Below are 23874 nucleotides of genomic sequence, written 5' to 3'. Positions count from 1 at the left end.
GTGTATGACTATTCCTGAACATCAGGGCTGCATATCACAATACAATTGCGCTGCTCCGTTTGTTGGTCACCTCTGTGTGATGTCGTCCATGCGTCCACCGACAGTGACACCCCAAGTGGCAGTGAACAAGCGCTGTTTGCATCACCAGGTGGCATGCCTAATTATACAGGTCTCACCATGATTAAATGGCGATTGTTCGAGGGGTTCTTCGACTGTTTCCATCCATGCCGTCGGCTGGGCTGCCGCCGCTGCCATAACTCCCTGCTTATCTTTATTTGGTTGCTACTGTACCTCTCTATCGTAAACTTTTTATAGTTGCCTATTCTTTTAATGCACGAATGTTTGAAGAAATAGGCATCATTTGTGATTTAAGGAGTATCAGCTGTGTATCGTCATATGTCAAAACATACTTGCTAGCCTTCAAGTACAGTCGAACTTTGTTATAACAAATTCACATCTGACGCGAAAATAGCTTCGTTATATCCGACATTCGCCACAAGCACATAGGTATTCGCCACGTGGTGGTAGCGGTAAGAAACACTTTACATTTACTTCATTAACATTTGATAATTTGTTGCGTTGAGGTTCGATTGTACGATCCAGTTAAAATTCTGACGGGAGCTAGCTCTCGAATCTTCGTTTGTGCTGCCACGCTGCACAGGTCAGATGCGATCGCTGCGGCTGCTGTTCAACAACCGCGAGTGCACCTCTGGCCAGCTGGTGATTGCCAGCCGCGAGAGCCAGTACAAGATCTTCCACTTCCACCACGGCGGCCTCGAGAGGCTGGCACCTGTCCTCGGAGACTTTGACTTCCTGACGCGGGGCAAGGCCAGGAAAGTAAGTTTTAAATGGCACCATGCTATTTTGAATCCCTGCAAGTTTGTCCGGGAATAGCACTTTGCTCTGGAACTCTAGCAGCACTTGGCTACATGCTGAAGAGCCAATATGTGAGGCTGGCAGCTGTCGTGTTGTGCCACCTGTGGCCAGCTTTATAAAAGTATCCTTGTTTATTCCTGCATTCCACCAACTCTGCATAATCCGGTCTAGAAACCAGTGTGCTTGCATGGCGCTGCCAGCGTTCCGCGACGTCACATACCTTACATAAGCAGCACCGTGTGAAAAAAGAAAGATTAAAAAGAAAAAGCGCTCTCACCTGCCTAAAGTCTCCTCTCTGCTGCTGCCCACGGTTTGTTGTGATGCCTTGCCCGCTGGCTGGCCTAACACATCCCACAGAAAATTCTCTTTTCTCGTCCTGCCCTTTAGTGGCGACATAAGTGCATGAAGCGCTTCTGCATTTATGAAGTTAACACGTTTAGATTCTTGATTGTAGTGTGCGCATTGTGACTGTGTTGTCATGCTGGTACCTGCTGCGGTGGCTACGTCATTCTGCCTCAATTCTGCTCAATGATTCAATTCTTGGCTGTGGTAGTGACATTCAGGCAGGGGCAAAATGCAAAAACCCTCGTGTTCAGATTTAGGTGTACATTAAGGAATCCCAGGTAGTCGGAGCCTTTGTTCTCAGCATGATAGTACCATCATTAATCATGCAGTTGTTAATTGCTCTTGCTAAAGTCTCTGACTTCTTCATTGTTTGTGTTTTGCATCAGGCAAAGCACTGCGAGCGAGCCGATGAACAAGGTTCATCCATTTTTCTGGTTCACAACTGCTGTTTGCAGTAAGAGAAGGTACTGCTGCACAAGCTAGGGGCCTGCCAAGCTTCGCTAAAGTCCTGTGATTGGGTTTTGCAATCCAGAACGAGCACTGCCCGTACGACCACTTCTCGGTGTCCAAGCCCCAGGTCTCGGCCGAGGAGTGCCACCCCGAGGAAGGCCTATACAGCACGCTGGTTGACGAAGACGCCTGGCGGCAGTACATGAATGACGATGGAAGCATCGACGACGACTTCCAGCTGCGAAAGGTCCATCCTTTTCTCTGCGCTGGCATTCTTGCTTTTACAGTTTGGTGTAAATCAGATTAAGACCTATAAAGGTGGTGGTCATACGTGTGAATCAGTACTTTCAGTAACACAAGGTTGTTGTGTAAGCTTGTGTGATGGAGATGATGGTGTTCGTATCCTTGTAACATTATGTGATTGTCCACTGTCATATTTGCATATGCTAAGACTCTGCTGTTTCTGGCAGCATGGATATCGTTGTTTCATTGGCTTGCTAATGAGATTTAATGGCTGATTGTATGACTAATTGTGTTGTTCTGTATGTGCAGGCAATATTCTTCAGAGGCTTAGACCCTAGGCTACGAAGAGAGGCGTGGCCATTGTTGCTACAACATTATGCCTTCACAACTACGTTCGAAGAGCGAGAACAAATTCGTAACGACCGATTTCTCGAGTACCAGGATATTCGCAAGCTGAGGTAATGACCAGTGCATGATTCAGGTGATTTGATTCTCGTAGACACTTTAGTAGTTCAGTATTTCATCAAGTGACGCTTTTATTCTTGAGTTGCTGCGGCACCATTCACGTTCTGAAGGCAGAAGATTTTTTTGATTGACGTTACTTGGGCATTACTTAACAAGGCACTGATTTGAGCGAGTAGCAGTCGTGAATGCATGGTAAGAGAGCCTTGTAGCGTCCGAAGGTTCAGATGGCTGTGGCACTGGCTCGGCTGATGGTTGTGGGATGCCTTTGCCACTGAAGTCCATTGTGCATCTCTCATTGAGATGCGCCTTCCTGTCTCACCAGCTCATCAAAGCTTTGTTGATACCAATTCCCAGAGTGCATGGGATCTGAATTGGCTTTATTACGGGATGTCTCATGTGTAGATGATATCTACTGGGCATATAGAAGAAGGCACTTTTGAGGTGTACATTGCTAGAGGTATGATTGTTCTTGTGTGAGGCACATGGTCTGTTTGTAATGCCCAATACTGCTGAGGGGCTGTGCAATTAAAAAAAAAAATTGAATTCTGGAGTTTCATGTGCGAGAACCCCAAGTAGTGGTGCCGCTAGTACAAGTGGGCAAGCAGTGGTTGCGTGAAAGTGCAACTCGGTGCTTGTTGTCTTTCCGGAACCGTCACATTGCTTGTGCTGCCCATAGAGTGTTGGATTCACGTCGTGAAAGAAAAGTGCAAAAGAGCAACTGCGTCTCGTTGCAGAGAGCGGATGAGCCTGGCTGAGCGCGAAGCCTTCTGGCGGAACGTCGAGTGTACCGTGGAGAAGGACGTAGTGCGCACCGACCGGACCAATCCTTTCTATGCAGGCGACAACAATCCCAACATCGAGATCATGAAGTGAGCAGCCTTTCTCTGTCTCTCTGTGCAGCCTCTCCATTCACACAGATCGTGATGGGCTCAAAAGGCTCAACACGCTAACTTCTCAACACGGGAACAGGCATTCGTTATGGCAGCAACGTGTATGCATTTTGCACAAGCAGTTGTGACGAAGTGGCTCGTAATGTGAAAATACCTTTGTCATATGCAATATTAGTTCGTTACAAAATGTGTTCGTTATGCACTTATATTAGCGAGAAACATTTTGTATTACTTTGTTATACACAAGAAGAAAGGAAGCCAAGGGCTCGATTTTTATTAGCCATGTAGAGGGTCATTATATGGTCACATTGAACTGTTTAACTATTTATTATAATAGGTATACATAACTGCGTGGCAGCAGCCCCAGGAGCATGTCTGTTTCCCTCAGAAGCGTGTGGTCTGCTCCCCGGGTCAGCAAGTAACATGAGCCAGTGTTTATTTTACCCACGCCCTCCAGTGGCATGCCTGGGCCGCTGGTGGTTGCCAGACCCCAGAGGCAAAACCGAAACTCGCTGAACCGAGGAAGCCAACAGACAAAGGCGCCAAGGACAACATAGGGGAAATCACATGTATTTGTTAATTGAACTAATGGAAATGAAAGCGGATGAAAAAGCAACTGGCTGCAGGTGGAGCACAAACCCATGTCTTTGCATTACGCGTGCGATGCTTTTACCAGTTGAGCTACCGCGGCGCTGTTGTCCCATCTACTTTCTGGGGCATTTATGTTTGTCTACTAGTGCTAAACCTGGGAGTGTTACCCAGTACCACGCCTCACGTCCTTGACAGCGGATGTGGAACATCCCTTTTTGTCGTGGGCATCACGTGTATGTGATCTCTTTGGGTGAAGGCAACTTCTCAGTAAAACCCCCCATGCTAACCTGAGGGCATCAATTTACGGATTGGAGGCCTCGTTATGTAATGAGTGAGAAGAAAGGAAACTGAGGGCCCAATCTTTATTAGTCGTCTCAGAAGAAGCCTACAAACAAAGACACCAAGGACAGCATAGGGGAAATTACATGTATTTGTTAATTGAATTAAAGAAATGATAAATTAATGGAAGTGAAAGTGGATGAACAAACAACTGGCCGCATGTGGGGTTTCATGATTCATTATACCTGTGATCACTGTGTCAAGGCTCAACTGTATGTCTTGCGAGCCGTCATTTGGTGATCTGAGCTTAGTTTTGCCTCTGCTTTTTCTCCATCAGGAACATCCTCCTCAACTATGCAGCTTGCAACCCAAACCTGGGCTACACCCAGGGCATGTCTGACCTCCTCGCACCTGTTCTGGCTGAAATCCAAGACGAATCGGAAGCCTTTTGGTGCTTTGTGGGACTCATGCAAAGGACCATCTTTGTCAGCTCTCCCAAGGACGGCGACATGGACCTTAACCTGGTACGTGTAACTTCTTTTTTTTCTTCCATACTGTAGTACAGTTGGCCACAAAAGTTTATGATATACAAGTTTTGTGACGAAACTTAATGAATCAGAGGGCAAGTTGCAAAAAACCATTGTAGATCGAAATTGAATTTGAGGCTATGTATGTGCCCAGGCTTTCTGGGAATTCAATTTTGCTGACAAATCCTGTATCCCATAAACTTTTCCGGCAGTGTACATTTGACTGTTCACTTTGGGCACTCTAGAGAGCTCTGCCGACTGACCTCATTTTTCCAAAGCTGATACACACTTTGTGAATGGGTATATTTTATCTACGTACAATAACTGAGTATGCATGCCTCCACTTCCCACTAAATACAGCATGGGCAAGAAAAATACTTGCTACATCATATTCGATAATTAGTTCTAACCAGGTTTGTCATATCGCGATTTGATCGCGTCGGTTGCCATGACGTCAGCATCTCTGGCACGTGCCCAGGAGTACATGCGGGAGCTGCTGCGGCTGATGACTCCACGTTTCTACGCGCACCTGGAGAGCCAGTGCGAGCACTACCCGGACGCCCTGGAGCTGCTGTTCGTGCACCGCTGGTTGGTGCTGTGCTTCAAGCGCGAGTTTGCCGAGCCCGAGGCGCTGCAAATGTGGGAGGCGTGCTGGGCGCACTACCAGACCGACTGGTTCCACCTGTTCCTGGGCGCGGCCATCGTGGCCCTGTATGGGGGCGACGTCGTCGACCAGGGAATGCGTCCCGACGAGATGCTCCTCCACTTCAGCTCCCTGGCGGGACACATGGACGGCGACCTGGTGCTCCGCAAGGTGAATGTCGGCACACGAATAGCTGTGTTTGTTTTTTATTAAAGCAAAGCCTTCTTTGCCTCTTTCTTCGACTTTTTAACGGCTGCTGCTGCGGTCTGGCATGCCATATTGGAAGTTTGTTGAGAACGTGTGTGATGTACATGGCAGGGGTGGTGGGAGAGGAGTCCATGAGGCCTGTCCAATGAGAGCTCCCTGGGCGTTGCCACAATGACCTCTGGAACTCCCTAGCCGTGGACACAATGCCCTCTGGATGGCTGTAACTTTGTGTTAGCCTCCTGCAAAAGAACTGAAGAACCTTCAGCGCTTACCTGCGTATTCGTGTGCAACAGCCCAGAGAAAGGATAGAAGGGTCTAATAAACTAGCCCAAACTGCCGTCCTAATATAGAATGGCAGAGGGGAAGTAGAGAGAGGAGAGCGAGAATGGGCAAAGCCAACACCGCCACAGAATGGGTGTACAACAATGTTGCCACTCCTGGCTTGTGGCAGCTTTGTATACATGGGAGGATCGCGAGAGAGGGGAAAGGTGCCGGGAAGTCCGAAAGCATGGCTTGTTTGGGGGCTCGTAATAAAGGAAATGCTAATACAGGACAAAATTTTAATGCAAGGTGCGGTATGGCATGTTTCTGCTATTTCTGAAAAAAAAAAAACGTGCTAGTTTGTCTGTCGGGACAGCCTGAGCACCGCAGTGTCAAGACGACATTACACAGGTAGCTGACCAGTAAACCAACACTTCAACGGTGATGCATTGCACCATGCCAGGCAACGACAGTGCTAGCAGTCTTGCAGGCTACGAACACTGGCGCAGAACAATGCCTCGAGCAAATGCCTTGTGTTCTGTGCACTTCGTAGACAAACACAAGTGATGCACGCAAGGTAACATTTAACATCACCAAACTACTGTTGCATGTGGTCGACATCACCATCAAATATTGTCAATCAATGCAAAACAGTACAGAAAGCTTCGCTTACATCGATTCCCACAGTGAGTGGAATCTCCATAATTCTTTATTCCTCCAAACGCAAAGCATTGCAGAGGGGAGGAGGTTTCAGATAGTAAGCAACGGCATAAAATATGGCAATTCACACAATAGAAACATAAGTGAGAGCAAGGCGATCCATACAAAAATAAAGTTATCAAAAGGTGAAACAGAACAAGAAAAAATTCAAGCGGTCATAAAACTATAAATATGCAAAGAGAAAAAATAATGTATAGTAAACGGCACAAAAAAAGACATGGGCATGTACATTAATTGCAATGTAAAAACGCGAACGAAGGCTGTCTGGACAAGCGTTAATCTATGATAGAAGCAATGTTAGTGAGCAGGTGGTTCCAGACTCGTGACGTACGCTGAATGAAAGAATGCAAAAAGGTGTCTCTGCGGCAGGACTCACTACCAACTTCTTCCCCACAGTCTGAGACTAAAAAACAAATGAACAACAAAAAAAACTTTGCAGATGTATGCGAATCCGAGGAACTCGTACCTCAAGGACAGCAAAGCCGTATAAGGGAGTTCTCGCACTCTTAAAATGTAAAACGGGGCACCTTGGGAGCAGAGGTCGCGACGCCGTCCTCGTAGGTCCCTCGGGAGACCTTCATTGATTGGCTAAGGCCTCTAAAGCTGACGCTGAAGAGATGTTGATTGCATGGGAACATGAACATTGAAGTGCTTGGTGTGGTGCTGGAACTGAAATTGATCTTAGCGAAGGGAACCAAATGTAATACTCGCAAAATGTTTGGGGATTTGGACCCTCCTATCTTAACTGAGCTCTTAACTGGAGCAAATTAAATGCGACTCAAGAAAAAAAAAAGATTATTCATTACTGGCTAAGGTTAGCAAGCACTGAAATTGATGTCTATTCAAGTGATCTAAAGGCAGGGTAACTCTAGTTCTATAACTCTTGATAATTATGACTCAAAGCAAATTCAAGGCTCTGATACAGCTGGCCTTGCTTTTCCTTCTTTGATTGCTGCATGCATGCTGCCACTTGTGGTCACATGAAAAGGGTCTTGGAAGTCTCCTTAACAGCTTTGCTGAAAAACAAGAAATAATTCTACAGAGAAATATACCAAAAATTTGTAAATATCAGCTGGAACGTTATTTCTTGTTTAATTAACTTTACATATTTCAATATGCCGTTTTATTATATATATGTACATAATATAATCATGGTTACTTTATTTTATTCATAGTGTTTTAATTTGTTTTGAGTAGTTACTTCTTTACGTTGCCATACGTAATGCATTACATTGCATGTGTTTATAGTCAGCTGCTTTGTGTATATTTTTACTTTGTGATAACTAATATTCTAGGATGCCATTTCAGTCTCTGACTTTAGGACTCTTTTCGTCATATCAGCTGTATCTAACAGACTGTATCTCAAGTAATAATAAACTGAAACTGTAAAGCTTCGCATTATTGAACTTGAAGTTCATTAACACAAATATAATATCTTATTTCTTTCTTGTATACAGTCAACTCCAGTTATTCCAGCACATATGAAAAGGAAATACAATATATAAAAAGAAAGACAAAATGTGAAAGAAGCAGGATGAAGGGGCAGTCAGAATGGTGCAGCTCAAAATATTCGCGAAGAAAGCGTGAATAAGATATGTTATACATTTGAGAATATAATTGCACTATCGCAACAAAACAGAGCATAACGACTACATAGTAGAACAGCTAATAGATAGTACAGAGTAATGGAAGTACTAATGAAAAGTCAGCATTTAGCAGATGAAATGGGCCTAGAAGGAGTTTGACCTAAGTGAATATGTACGTATGAATATGTAAGTGAATATGTACATATGTGAAGGCAAAGATGGAATGTGCTTAGCCAGGGCCACCGGAGCAGTGATGTTACTGTACCTCGCGGTCGCTTGCAGGCGCGGGGCCTCTTGCACCAGTTTCGGCTCCTGCCTTGCATACCGTGCACGTTGGCTGGCCTCTGCGAGCTGTGCGGGCCCGGCATGTGGGACAGCGGTCACGAGCCGGTCGTCGAGTGCCGCGGTGTCCACGGCGGCCGGTCGTGCCCGCACAGGGGCCAGGACCCGGTGGCACCTCCCTCGCCGGGGGTGGGGTCCGCTGCCGCCAACCACGTTCCCTGATCTTCAGCCTCTGCAGCTCCGGGCGGCAGCTGCATTTTTCCGTTCCTCCGTTTCGGAAACGATGATGAGCAGCTGAAGGGAAGTAGCTACGTTTACTCATCACGCACATCTTTGTTCTCGAGAGCGCAGGACTTCTTCGCGTAGGTGCGGAAGTCGGAGGTAATTAACGGGGAGGACGTTGACTTGCAGAGACCGGAGGGGTGCATTAGCACAGACCGGTGACTAATGCTTTGACATGGTGGCTTGTCTTTGCATGTGCAAGCATTGCGGTAGTAATGTCAAGGACAGATGAAACACAAGCAAGTTGGGCCTGACTAGAATTCACTCTTTCATTTCTGCTTTGGCCAATTTGTATTGGCATGATTTTAGTTGATGCACTTGGTGTGACGCCTGTACCGTCTTTAGTGCTCGAGCAAGTAATGGCTCGAGGTGGTGCTCTCTAGTTATTACTTGCGAATGGCATTCTGCATTGTAATTTGTTGTTTGTGTTTCATTCTTCCACGATGGTGGTACACTCTGGTCAAGGGAGACCCTATTCATACTTGCCTTGATGAAGACAAGTCAACATGTCCTGGCATTTGCATGTGGCTCAAGCTTCACCTTCGCTCACCTCTATCCCTTCGTGCACTGCAGTGTACAGCAAAGGGCTTTATTTAACTTCGACTCAGTGTCGAGTGTAGGTGTGACTTGGTACATCTAGATCTGACAGCTATTTGAACCATGTGACTTGGCACCAGCTGCACCCATGCCCACGTGGGTTTGACGATCATGTGAGTAATGTGACTGACAGTGATAGCAGTTGATGTTTTAATTGGCCTCCGGGATCAAGTTTCGTCTTACCCGAGGTTTCTGATGACTATTATGAACTGGGCAAACTGTGGGCTGCAGAACGTGCCTGCTGAGGTGGGCCTTCAGCCTGTTCTAGCCGGCTGTTGTGATTTTGCTGTGTGCTGATACAGGGCTCATTATAGTTATAAGATGTTTCACCCTTCCATCTGAGGTTTGCTCAGCTGCTAGACAACTCAGCTGTGCAGGAAAGTGGGCCTCTGTCTGTGATGCATGCCTGCGATGCATGCCTGCGATGCAGGGAAGGTAAAGAAGGGGAGAGGGTGCGACAGTTCGGAGTGGTTGAAAATTGCAGTCCTCTGCCCTGACGCAATGACTTCCCTAGCGTCAGTACAGCTGCTCCAGCAGTTGTCTTGCCAGTCATGTTCATCACAGCTGCTGTCCTTGGAATTCACACTTTCTGCATGCCCTGCTTAAAAGAGCACCGCAGGATCTGGCCTAAGCTGTGATGCTGCCTGCAAGGTGCAGTCTATGGGCTGTTAGAAGCGGAATTCTTATTTAAAGTCTCATGGTTTCCACAAAAAAATGTCAGCAGAAATGAGTAAGGTAAAAAAAGATAATTTAGGCACCAAGTTTATACATTCGTAACTCCTCACCAAAAGCAGGTGCCGGGGTTCTGTAAACTGATGCAAGAAATTGTGATGTATGAGTTTATAGGCTGCATAAAATCGTTCCAGTGCTAACAAGATTTTCTTTTTAAATCTCTACTCGTAAATTAGTGGTGTATATCAGAGTGATACATCAATTTTGTCCATTCAATGGAGGCCGTTCACAGCATCGCAATATACTTTATTATTGCCGAGTTGGAGTTGTAAGCTTCATGGCTCCAGTTCATTCTTTTTGTTTGGCAGTCTTCAACAATTTTGGTGAAAAATATTGATGACCTACATCAAGAACCTGTTTCTTGTAGTTAGTGCTAGTGTATTTCAACATTTTCATTTGTCTGCCACTGGCCTTGTCAAATTTGGTGCAGCAGATGCTGGGCGAAACGTATATGGGTGGGAGCCGCCGTGGCAAAGCTTCCTTTTACAATGTGTTCGGGAGCATGTCTTCCCGCAACCGAGTCCAAGTTAATTGCAACCCGTTCTTAAGGCAAAAACAAAAAGCCAAGAGAAATGTGGTACAGTGACTTTTGACACCTTGTCGGGAGAATCGCTGCATTCGTCGCAGTATTTCAGCAGTCTTTCATGAGCCTGGAGAGCTTCTGTGTTCCTTCTCCGCATCTTGTCACACGTTTTAAGCCCTCTCTGTAGCCATAGCGTGTGCGTCGTGTCCAAGGAAGATGAATGGTATCATGATGAAGTTTGTAACTTTTTTAGAAATTTTGTTGAACAATCGTGTTTGAATGGCTGCTGATTTAAAGGGACGCCTAAGAGAAATACTCTTTAAGCTGTATTGCTATATTAATGTTCTACAATAGCACTCTTACCACTCCTACTCTTACCGCTCCATCCACTCTTACCGTGAGAAGAGGCTTCATGAACGAAAGTGGGCTGGCATGGCTGCACTGAAATTCCTGCACCATCTCGTCATGACATTGTGCATTTTTATTTATTTATTTAGGGAATATTGCAGGCCTATGCAGAAGGGGCATAATTACAATAGAAGGGTCAACTAAGATGTGCATGAAAAAAGGGGGGCCACGGCACATGGCAAATTAGATACAATAGCTATACAGTAAATGGAACTTGCCAACACAACAATTGAAACTGCCAAAAGAATAACCGCAAATGCACCTCACCAAAGAAAGAAAGGTAAGAAAGCCGAACAAATAGAATGATAAAATGCGGCCTGCTCAGAAGTCCGTACATACATTTGGTGCTAGTAAGAAGTGACAAGGGTTCCAAAGCGTCTTCTCAGACCCAGTTTAATTTTTTGTTGCTATTAATAGACTGTTTTGTATCCTAAAAGAGTCAAAACATTAACTTAGCAAGCTGCAAGAACTTTTACTGAACCACCACGGCCTGAATACGAAAATGTGCTTTGAAATCCTTCACACTGACGTGCCAGTGCCGACCTTACGGCGAGAGCTTTGACCTTCATCTCCTATTTTTTTTAAATAATCAATCTATGCCCGCAAAATTAACGAAGATTAGAGTTTCGAAAGACTGCTTTATCAGTCTTAACTTATGTGTTTCTCTCTGTAGTGTCCCTTCAAGCCATTGTAGACTTCCCCACAGCAGAGATGTTCACTTATCACAGCAAGTTGCGACTTCATTCCAGCAGAAACGAGCAAAGGATCGCTCGTCTCTTTCTTATTTCACAATGTTGATGCCTTTCATCGGTGAAGTTGCACGCTATGTCGAGCTATGTGATGAAAATGTAGCATTGAATTCTCTAAAGTGTAGGCAGTGGATTATGCATGTTTAGGAGTTGGTACTTTCATGTGCATGAACTGTCCGCGACATTATACTCAACACTCTTTCTTCAAAGCCGTGTTTCATAAACTGACAGGCGGCCTAGTACAGTTGTCGAAAATACAATCTTTTACCCCAGACATGTGTGGGCAAAATAAGAGCCTCTGCGTGTGCGTAATCTTTTCTATTTTTACAAGCTGATTATGTAACGGTGTGTAGGGTGGACTGTCTAGAGAAGCGATAGCTTTATCATATGTAATCGCATCTGTACCACTGCAGACTATACAGCTTAGACAAGACTTAGTGTCCATATAAGCGCGGCAATTTTGATAACAAATGATGGCATTGTGTTCACTACATTGAGCATCACATCGTCGGATTTATTCTGATGTGTTGCTAGACAAATTTTCTGAATGCTTGCAAAAGGCATGAGCATTTGGTTTGCACTTGGAGAGATACGAACACTGTTAGGTGGTCAGAATTTCAGTTTTGTAGTTCCATAAGCAGCATGAGGAAAATTATTTTGTTCATGTTCACATCGGTAGTTATTGCAGCGATGCCCTTTAAAGGAACATTAAAGGGCCCCTCACCAGGCCCCATAGCAAATTTTGGTTGTACGCTGGAAGTTGTTACGTGTCCTCTAGGGAGCGTACTGCCGCAAAAAAAATTTTTCAAACCGGCTCATTGATAGCAGAGATAGAAATATTTCAGTGCCGCGAACCCATGATTTCAGCAGGCGGGCTCCACTGCCAAGCAAGGCACTCTCTCCACTCGCCCCGACTAGCCTTCGCAAGTGAAATTCCTTCCCTGCATTCTCCCATACCAGACCTCGAGGATCGCGTGATAGCTTCATTTTTTTTTTCTCCTCATTTTTTTTCCTGCACTACACATTCCCGCTGACCGCGCCGCGCCGCGCGCACGCTGTTGTCTCGTTTGCGCAGCACACGATTTTGCGTGCTGTGCACAAGGAAACATGACTAGCGGTATAATTCAGTGCTACACGAATACTGAGGCAGAACAAGTGGGGTGCAGAGCGTGATCACGCGCTGGAACATGGTAGAAAATGGCGTAGTTTCGGTACCTGCGCACGTGACCACATGACCGTGGGAACAGCAGACGAAGTCGAAAGTACATCTCTCTTGCTTCGGTGCGAAGTAAAACAAAAAAACATGCAGACATTCCGTTTGTGTGTTTTATTATTCCTCTATACTTCAATTCGTCAATTCAAGCAACAGATCGTACAGATAGCAGATGTTATCTTGAATAATTCTCGAAGTCACGTGTCATCACAAGCGACGTCACGCTGTGGACACGATTACGTAGGCGCAGGAGCACGATTACGTCACCGTCCGGCTTCGAGCACGGCGGCTACGAGTGAAGAGGGAAACTGCATTCGGATTGAAATTTCAGGTCTTTCTGCAGTGCGTAGCGATGTAATACTTTCCAGACACTATTGTTATTGCACAATGTGTGCTCTGCGCTTGTCAGCCCAAGATGGCCAGACCTGGTGAGGGGCCCTTTAAAGGCAGCTGTATTAAGCCTAGCTAGAGCGATACATTACAGTTCTGCTGCGATACCTTACAGCCTTTAAAATTTATTGGCACTTGTTCCATGGTGAAAGGAGTCTCTAAGAACATTATTGAGGGTGGCAAAGAAACCAAGTGGAAATATCTTGCCCAGCCATCAGCACAGCACAGAACTTTCACATCTTGTCAACAATCTTTGAGGCCATGCTTTGCTGTGCACCAACACACTCAGCGAGTTGGAAGGCTGGCCGCACAGAGGTGACACCAAATTTTCTTATCCACTGCCAACAGAGTGGCAGGAAGATGTAACATTAGGAAAAGCTAATTGGAGAAAGTCCAATTTGTTAAATCTCAAAATATCCTTCTAATTATCTTTCTTTTATTGTCAGTGGTCAACTGCCGCTTACGCAAATCCTAAAAGGCACACACTAAGATGTCGTCAGAAGCTGCACCTGTGATTTCTTGTTGGCATTGCTAATCTGCCAACATGCCTATGCCGTTTGACTTTATAAAACCTTCATTCTTGTTTGGAAATTTGTGATTTTGACATTTTGGAGCACTAATCTATCGCTTTTACCTTGACTTAATCTTTGCCTTGAATGTTCCTTTTAGATAAGTTCTATTAAAATGGTTTCTTTGATAATTTGGACAGTTCATGGTCTATTGTTTAGTTGTCTAGAGTCAGTGTAGTCTTCTTGTTAACCAGAACTTCTGATAATATAAAGAGATTTCTAAGCGTACTTCACTTTTAAAGTGGGTTGACTGTGTCTTGCATTATCAAAATTCAGGTCACGCTGTACACATTATTTTAGAGATTTCTGTGTTTGCATGTCCTACAACCGACACACCTAGTGAGGTTCTGCCAAATACGGGCTTTAGTTTTTGAAGTCGTGTACAATGTCATTGTTGTGAGAAGTCGAAATAAGGACATCTTGCTCGGAAGAAGGGGGAAAAAGAAAAGCTAGGAGGGAGCATTATGACGTCGCACATCGAGCCTTCACAAGCCAACTGTCCATGGAGTGGTCCCCTTCGCTTTTTCTTTTTCTCTAAAAACGTCAACCCAGCGCATTGCCCCGTGCTCGGCAGACTCGGCCCAGTGTGCTTGGTCCACAGCAGCTTTTAATCACCGTGCGCTTGTTTGGGCGCTTTGCCAACCGCTTTGTGCACGTTTTCTTCCTCATGCTTGTGCAACTTCGATCGATTGCTGCAACGTGTACATTTATAGTCTTTGTTGAAACCAAAGACTGTGACAGTCGCACATTGCTGTCTCACCCGTTGTCTTTATTCAGGAGAGCGTGTGCTCAGCGTGCCAGGGCGGTGGCAGAAGACACTAAAGCTTCTTATCGCGGCACAACAAAGTGTCGGGCTGACTTTTCTTTCTGGCTTCGGTTTTATCCTGCGATGCAGCCTCCTTGCTCTTCGATGTTCTGTGCTGGTACATGCTACGTTTTACTGCTTTGTTTTCAGATTGACTGGAGGCCCCAGTGATGGGCAGTTTTTGTACTTCAAAAACTTTAGTGGCAGTTAAGTGAACAGCATGTTCACTTTACTTTAGAAGAAGTGTTCTCTGCAAGTGATTTCAGAGGAATGTTTCGCTGTTAATTTCCACATCATAACACACAGGAAATGCAGGTGCACGCTGCTTAGGCAACGGTTGAATTGACTTGAGAGAAGTTGGTTGCAGTTAAAAGAAAAAAGTCAAATGCTGCGAACTCTTGTAGAGTAGAATTTATGGTCTTTCAATAATTTATATAAGTTAAAAAAGAAAAAGTAACGAAAGAAAGTTGAAGCATTGCAATGCATAGATTTAGTGTTAAAGAAACAAATGCTTGGTCTATTGCACACGATGTCCGAAAACACCCCTAAATTACTAAAAAGGCCTTTGAAATCCAATATCAAGAGAGGGGCTGACAGATGGAGTAGCACACTGTGGTATAAATGTTATAAACAGGTATAAGGTGCCTCAGAAAGGCTGGCCAACATTACAATAGGAGGTCCTATTTTCGTCAAAGGCGGCCTCGTCATCCTCGGCATGTTAGTTTTAATGGGTTAGTAGAGTGACGTCACATGCAGTTGTTGTCGGTGGCAGCAGGTTGCAAAGCGAGTGCAAAGAAAATGAGCGCTATCACCTGACGTCTGTAAGCATGGTTCCTAAGACGAGGGGACAAGAGTGGGAGAGTGGGAAGGTGGGGAGAACAAAAAAAAGAAAAAGAGACCAAAAGGGAAAAGAAAAAAAAGAAGTGGACGGGAGGGTGTTGGGGGGGGGGGAAGCGAGAGCTGTTAGGGAGCATTCAGGAGTGTCGTTGGTGGCATGTCTTTGTGGCTTTAGAAGAGCCGGTGAGTTCGCGAGTAACAAAAAAGACCCAAAAAGACATCAGTTGAAAGAATGACTTGAGTAGCACAGCAGCAATGCGTCGGGTAATTTTGAAGGAGTTAAGATGGCGAAATAAGGCCTTTGGAAAGCTCGCATAGATGGAATTATTGCTTTATTAAACTATATAACGTGTTAACCTAAAAATGGAATAAATGGAAACTAACATGGTGAAATTGAATATTTTTGAATGCTCTGTCAGCTGCTGCTTGCAGATGCCCTAGGTGTTCTTTCGTTGCATTGTTAGCAGGCTTGAAAATATGACGATTCCGATTTTAAGAAATATTGATGATTATTCGTCAGTGTTTCTTTTAATTGAAATTCAGAGCCTCAGTAAAGCATCCACTATAAACTGGAGGAAGAATTGAACTTAAGATCTTAAGAGCGACACATTCTCTTTAAATCAGCACAGCAGTCCCCTGGGTAGACCATTTCTACATCCAGTGTGTATTTGAAAGGAACTCGAGATCCAAGGCTTTTTTCTAATATTTAATCATTCTAATTTTCTAATAGTTACTTGACAATAACCAGGGACCCTCCTGTTCTTTTGCTTGTGTGAGAAAAACAGCATTTTTCAAAGTGATTCTAGTCAGTTTGAAAGTAAGACACACGGTTTAAATAGTTACAACTTTAAACGTTAGTCAAGTTCCTGGATAATTGACTCACGGTTCCTATTTTTTAGGATTGTTTGCTCTGCAGCCATTATTGGTATGAACGATGTCCTAGTTAGCATAAGTTTTGAATTTTTTTGCTCTCTAGCCCAACTGGAAATAAGTGATTGGTTGAACTGGTTTGTTTCCCAACTATTCCCAGTTCATGCAGCATGTTTTTTCTTTAATTTCTTATTTTGCTGGTTTTCCAATTGCTCTAACTGCTTGTAAATGAAAACTGCAAAATAGTATAGTTAGGCCAGTTGAACATACTCTTCAGCCTGTAGTGAAGGCACATTCTGGCTCAATTGAAGTGTTTTTCTAAAATGAGTGACATTTACTTTAACATGCTTTAAGTTTCATCATGCTGTAAAATGTGAAAATGTTCCATTAGTTTGCAATTTTCCTTTTCTTTTTGCCATTTATGTTCTTATTTTTCATGGCACTCTTTGGCAAGACCTGGTCCTTGTGGCCTTGCACCCCTCAAACTGTTACCTTATTTTTCTTTTTCTTTAACGGGTGGATGTCTGATTTTCCCTTTATTCATTACTTCTCTCCACCTTGCGGGTTTCCGCAGAACTACTACGTCAAATTCATGTTGGATTAATTTGTTGAATTGTTTGAGCAAAATGCGCAAATCTTTTGTACAGCATGCAGCCTGTGACAGTGTCTTTACTGCAAAGCGTGCAGAGCTGTGTGCGCGCAAGCGAGTGTGATGTGAGATGTGTGTTGCGTGCTTTGCACACACAGTGTTACATAGTGGATATTCTATGTTTTTCACACCTTATATTGTAGTAATCAGACTTGGGTTTGTTTTCTCCACATTTTAGACACATTCCATCTTTTAATGTTGCGTTCACTTAGTGACGAGCACGCTGTGGTGAAATGTGATATCAAGAGTACAAGAAATAGGAAAGATAACGGGGAAAAAAGAAGAAGAACCGAAACGACAGCTTAGTTATAATCATTTTCTCTTTGAGAACTTCTTGTTGTTCATTTGAAACTTGGAGCAGCTGTAATAGTGTGCTAAAGTTTCAGGTCACCTGTTCAGCACTGTGGAAGGGTCAAGTGAAATTTGTACAACTTTAACCCCTTAACCATTTCATTACATGGAGAAATTCTTTTAAGCTAAACTTACCTAAAGCGCTCGCTTTATGATATCTTTTGTCGAAAACCGTTGAGTGCCCTAGTAGTGAGTCTGTAATTATTACAGCATGACTTGGCACAAGTTATGGTTAAAATGGTTAAGCAGTTAAAGTGCTTAGCTTGGCTGTGTGTTGAAGAAAAATACTATTGGGCTCAAGTGTAATGAGTAGTAATGTACATACATACAACTCTGCTAGAACTGAGTACGTGTTGTAACATTTTCCTTCATGTTAGCAGCTGCACAAGAAAATGTTTGCATATTGCCCCTGTCTTCAATAGTGTGCAAGCACTCATCACAAATATGAAAAAAAAAAGGATGTTTTTTTCTTGGTACATAAAGCATTGTAGTTGTGTGCTATGTACCCCCTTGTGATCTAGTCCTTGTACTTGTAATATTTGTGTTACGATGATTATGATGTGCAATCCTGTCTAGGGAGTTACGCCTTTTCCATTACTATCAAACGTGCAGTTGCGCGAGCCAGATGGGTGCAATGGCTTTGAAAAATGAACCATTCCATGATTCCTGCAAGACGCACGAGCACAATCAGCTCTAGTTGTCTTGGTGTGCCAGATTTTGTACATGTTTTGTACGCATGCTCTAACGCGCGAGTTTTGCAAAATGAGCCGATAAAATATGCGCCGTTGTGAGCTGCCAAATAAGGCGTTATTGCATGCACAATCCATAGCACTGCTAGTCAGACTCCGTAACCGAGTTGTGGAAACACGCAAGTCACAGTTGCACTGGCGGCTCTTGTGAGGGTCGGGGCAACTTACGAAGTGCACTGGAGCTTGTGGTGCAAATTTTATCCTTCATTGCATTAGTAGATTAATGCAAGGTTGATGCTAAACATTCGCTGGATAATGTAACACATGGAACAGCTGGTCTGTTAGTGCAACGGTACTGGTTTCAAGGGAAGCGAAACACGGTCTATAACTCGTCCCATGAATTCTGAGGAGTACAGTGAGAACTGTGGGTTGCATCAGCCATCCTGAACACAGGACCAGAAGGAATGCTCCTCCATTGTCTGCCATTGGTGACCCTCTGTGTGTGCAGTGCTAATTGAATGAATGAGTCGTGGTAGAATCAGTAGTGCGCAATGGAGTGAGCGTTCCCTCTCGGAAACATAGGCCACGATTTTATAGCAATGCCTTTTCCGATGCTGCTCCTTTTTGCACTTCCACCAGCGATCAGGGCAATGCTCTGCCCACATTATCAACAGAATGAGTGGATGATAAGAGTGGCATATAATTGAGCGGAACACATCGCTAGAAAATTGCAGCCATGCAGCCAGCTTTTGTTGCTGATTGGCTGACATGTGCACTCCAGTTTTTTCTGCACTGCATAGAATTGGTGGGATAGGGTACAAGGCAGCATAGAATTGGACGGAGGGATGATGTTAGGGAACTAGCAGAGGTAGAGTATGATTGGCTGGCACAGGAGAGGGCTGCTTGGGAAGGCGTTTGTCCCTCTTTGGCGATGATGATGGCTGAGACAACTATTATGACAGTGATGTGTAGATAGCATTGTGCATTGCTTGTATTCTGTGTTTGTGTAAGTGAAATGTGATAGTGTAATGAGGGGTGGGTGTGAGCAAGGTTCTGTGAAACATCTGGCAGTCAGCTGTTATGAGAGAAAGTGCAAAAAGTAGCGATTTCATAATGCATCCATCAAGTTTACTGCGCAGCCTAGTTATGAACCCATGAAGTACAAGTTTACAAATGTCGATTGTTTCTTCTCTTTTTTTCCCCGTAATTTGAGATTTGCACGATTTCTAGTCAGTTTGCTGCAGAGTCAGTTTCAAGCCACCACCTTGAATGGAGGCCTATCTTGCTGCAACAGCAAAGCTTTTTTCATTTGCCAGCTCATCCTCTTTTCACATAGTCTGGTAGGAAATCCAAGTGTAATGCCTTGGTCTTTTTTTTTTATTGTGCCATTACTAGTCATGGCTACTGAAATAAGGACAGAAAAAAGTGGCAAACTCTCTTTTGTATTGAACTTTTATTCTGGAGCAAAATCTCTTTGTGCCATTTTTTGATGTTTTCTTTTGATTCAGGCGCTGAACGTTTGAGATTATGCAGTCAAGTGAATTTTGTAGGCTCTCATTATCAGCCTGAGAGACTGGTACATTGGAAACGGCATCCACTGTCACTCCACCAAATGACTGAGATGCTCTATGAAGTCCTCAACGGCACTTCAACTATCTGCAGATCGTGAACTCAAGAAGTTTAGTTCTCAGACCAATTAAGTTTCACTTGAAGTGAGTGTGCACGTTCGTTCATGTGTTTGCCTCGTTAGGTGTTCAGTATTCTTTCGTTGTCAGTGCCATTCAAACTTTCACTTGCGAAGAGATTGCACACAGTCAACTAGCAGTAATTGAAACTTCCAGGGAGATCTGATTTTTAAAAATTGATAAAGCACAGTTATGACTTAATATACAAGTATATAAGCACACCCGGTCATGTTTGAACACATGCATATGATCAGCAGACGAAAAGATACAGGACCTGTTTGGCTGTGCCATCTCATAGTGGCTATCACCAACTTTCCATTTAGACATGGATGTGAAATTTATCACAGCACGATGGGTAACCTACCAGCAGTGCCCACTGGATGGTTCTCTCTGCTTTTCTGTTAACAGAAGAATGCATCAAACATACATGGTGCAATTTATTTTGTTTGGTACGTATATGAATTCTAACTTCTGAATTTTATCATATTTCAGTGTTTTTCCCTTTACATTTTACGTAAAGGACGTGGCGAGACAATGTTTGCGCCTCTCTCTGCACTGGGCATCTCACTGTGGAAAATTTTTTCTCAATTCGATCACGTGACACTTTTTGTCGCTTGTGCAATGTTATCTGCTCACTGTGTACGTGTTCTGCGAGATTTGTATCTGGTATCTGTACATGACGGTGTGTACACAGTTGCGCGGTGATTAATGTGCCTCAACATGTGCATATATGTACAGCCATGCATATACTGGAATAAAGGTTAAGATAAAACAATGAGAGTCACGGTGCACTTCTTTGTATTGCAATGCATGATGGCAGTTACACGGATGTGGTACTAACTGCAGTCAAGAAAATTCTAAGCCCACAAAGCCCAAACACTGTTTAATATCAAGAAAAAATAGGAAAACTTGTTCACATTGACTTCTTGGCAGGGAAAGTTTATTCGTACTAAAAGTACGGTGAAATTTCTAAAACCTAATTAGTACACTTAATAATTACTTCGTTATGGGGTCATAAGTCATACACCAGCCGAAACTTCACTGCAGCGTATCGAAAACTCTACAAAGCCTTTGCGTTAAGTTTCCCACGGATAAGTTATAACTTGAAGGTACTAAACTGAGTAACAAAAATGACAGGCTCCTTGGGGTTAATGAACCGAAATAATATGAATCATGTTCTATATTGAACACACAAATCTTTTTTAGCGATATTTATACAAAATAATTCCCTTAAGGTTAACTGGAATGAACTGCCAAATTCTGACCTGCTGCTCTGTAGGGGCCAGCCTAAAAATGATTCACTACATCCACTACAGTAGGGATTCTGACTTGCACAAATTTGTCGGTCTTAACGGTGCTGATGACCATGATTCTAATGCCGATGACATAGTGTAACACGGATCGCAACTAGCCAACGAATTCCGCAACTAAAAAATCAACATGTGCGACGTCGCCAATTTTTGAGGTCACGTGATCACGTGTCCCGCCAGTTGTGACTGCCACGGTGGGGCACGTTCCTTGTGGTTTAGGCGCGAGTTTTGAAGTGACGCTAGAATTGATAGTCATAACGATAATCTCAATAATTTTACATCATGTTGGATAATTCAGTTTCATTTTTGTGATTAGCAGACATATGCTAACTCATTAAAGTATAAAAGTAAAACAAGTTTTGCTGTCAGTGGTCTTGCACAAGCTCCACTCCGGCGTCTGCCGCGTGTGGCGCGGCCACGCGGGTGCCGTCTTGAAAGCGATCTGCGATGGGAGCAGAGTGCGACGAGGGCTGATAGCTTCGTGCACACTTTGTTCTCGCTGCTTTGTTCACGTTGAAGCGAGAGGCCACACGAAGGTCAATTCGCTTGCTGCTGCTGCCGCTCTTCCTAACGCCAGCGTTTTGATAAGTGTCTGCGCTCATCGAGTGAGAGGTGTTCATGTTTGCCTGTGCGTCCATGACACCGTACTTGTTAATTTTGCTAGTATGTTTACGAGTTTAGACAGCCGATACAACTACTATCCTTACTTCGTATAGCTGTCTAACAATTTGCTATTGCAATCTATGCTTCTTCTTTTGGACAAAACTGCGATTCTTTATGTATATACTAATCTAAATCAGGTATAAATAAAGGAATGTATATTACACTGCCATCATATATCGTACAAAAAAAGAGAGAGAGACCATAATCTGAAAATTTATTAATTTCCTTTTGGAGGGGATACCTTGAGTTAATCGTTTTTCCCTCGGACGATAAGACACTGAAATTTTCTTTTTTTTGCAATCCTTCAAAAAAACATGTTTCTTGAAAATGCTTACATAGTGTCCAATGATAATTTCTATCATGCTTTGTGTGCCTGATTTGAGTGTCAATTGTATGATGTATATGGGGTGATCATTTTTAAGGTTTAGGGAATTTTTAAGGGTAGCCTGTTGCAGATAACATAATTCTAGTCCTTGAGCTGGCTTATTCATAGATGCGGACATTCCTTGCACGAGGAATGGAAACACATATTCACCTAATTAGCAAAATTCCACTAATTATATTTTAAATCAATAAGTTTACGGTACATTTTGCAATTTACTCATTGTAGCCAGTGAGTTCGCAAGGCATATGTATGCACTTGGAATGAATTTCCAGAACGATGCCAGTTTGGAGATATGCATCATTAAACATATGCTCTAAAATTGTACTGTTGTTCCACTTACTTTCTTAACAAAACACTATTTTATGCATTGAAGCACAAAAAGAACTGGAATGCCCATGTGTTTTGCCCTGCAAATTGGGAAATAATGTATCTCAAAACTGGTGTCATCCTGGAAATTGATTTCAACTGGTGTGGGGATGCGTGACCCTCGCGCCTCCCCTGATGTTTTTCCCGCATAGCGCGTCTCCTGTATTCCGGCTTCGCCGCGTGGCCTGCGTGATGCCCGCGGCGGTCGATGTGGTTGGGGCGCAGTGCGAGAGATGGCGCGAGTGTTGCGCTGCTAACGCCGCCGACAGGCGAGGTTACTTGGGCGCCGGGAGACAAGGCGCTTCCTCTTTCCCGGCGGATCGGCTAACAGCGAGGACGTCCCGCGCGCGCACGCCGACCCATGCTTCTGCGAGACCGCCTCGCGTGGCCTGCCTTCGAATGCGCCACCGTTGGCGTGACCGTACACGCGAACGACCAGGCGTTGGGATCCAGCATGGGGCGAACATATTCGCTCGTTTTCCGGTCGCGGTGAGTCGGACTTCTAGATTTGTCGCGCGCCCATCGGCATGTTTTGTGGATAGCAACTCGGCTAGCAGGCATTGGTCTATGAAAGGTGCAATAAATGCCCTTGTGATTGTTTGCACTACTGTGTTGTCGTTCCTTTGTCCCAAGAGTACGGGAGGAGAACGCCACACTGGATACGTCTTGCAACCTCACCGGCTACAATCAGTTCCTTGCAATATGTGCCATAATGTAATTAATTAAGAAGTTAATTAGTTGTGTACGTGTTTCAATTTGTCGTGCTAGTGATGTGTGCCTCTTCGAATAATGCAGCTCAAGGACAAGAATTCTGCCAGCTGCCACAGGCGATTTTTTAAATTCCATAAAACATAAAAATGTTCTCTCCTTGTGTAGGATGTACTCCCCCTAAGGAGGTCTACTAAACAAATAAACAATAAATAACACTTGTTTCGCTTCTGCGATTCTCTTATTGCGATTATGCGGATAGTCGTGGCGCATTCGCGCCGGCGCCGACGTGTTGTCCTGGTATCGGCGCAGGGGCGTTTCGTCATCTAGGGCGAAACGGAAGGGGCGGTACGCCGCCTCTCGCCTCGCTTCACCAGCGCGTTTAACCATGGGGGCCGCGGCAAACCTTGGATTCCGTTGGATTGACATTGGATTCTGTGTTCCAGTTTTTATTCATTCTTTTCAGAGTGCAGGTGTGGTGCAGTAGTTGCTTTACCTGGGGCAGGAAAATACCTTGAATGGGTGCCCAGACGGTGCTGCTGCATAACGACGGCGCATGCGCGTGGCCGCGCGTAATGGCTTATCGCAGGTCTTCAGAAGTGCGCAGCGCGTTTGGCTGCCAAAGCCGAACGCGTCCGCTCGACGAAGCCAAGTGGACAGCACCGTCACGTTCACGCTCTATCAGCTATGCCGGAGCCATGGGGCAGCGCTGTACTGACACGAGCGTT

General features: G+C 44.3%; 1 protein-coding gene across 1 annotated transcript in view; it reads left to right on the top strand.

Annotated features, from left to right (window-relative positions):
- TBC1D16 (TBC1 domain family member 16) overlaps nucleotides 1–20489 on the top strand; it is a 29624-nt gene extending 9135 nt beyond the window's left edge. The window contains exons 8-14 of the mRNA XM_075701269.1: nucleotides 662–837; nucleotides 1754–1918; nucleotides 2224–2372; nucleotides 3114–3248; nucleotides 4477–4663; nucleotides 5145–5480; nucleotides 8366–20489. Coding sequence (XP_075557384.1) covers nucleotides 662–837; nucleotides 1754–1918; nucleotides 2224–2372; nucleotides 3114–3248; nucleotides 4477–4663; nucleotides 5145–5480; nucleotides 8366–8587 — 1370 coding nt within the window. The 3' untranslated portion in view covers nucleotides 8588–20489. The remainder of the gene's footprint in view (nucleotides 1–661; nucleotides 838–1753; nucleotides 1919–2223; nucleotides 2373–3113; nucleotides 3249–4476; nucleotides 4664–5144; nucleotides 5481–8365) is intronic.
- Nucleotides 20490–23874: the final 3385 nt, after the last annotated feature.

This window comes from Dermacentor variabilis, chromosome 8 (assembly GCF_050947875.1).
Source record: "Dermacentor variabilis isolate Ectoservices chromosome 8, ASM5094787v1, whole genome shotgun sequence".
Taxonomy (NCBI): Eukaryota; Metazoa; Arthropoda; class Arachnida; order Ixodida; family Ixodidae; genus Dermacentor; species Dermacentor variabilis.
Note: the sequence above shows the minus strand (reverse complement) of the source record. Positions and strands in the feature narration are given on the sequence as shown.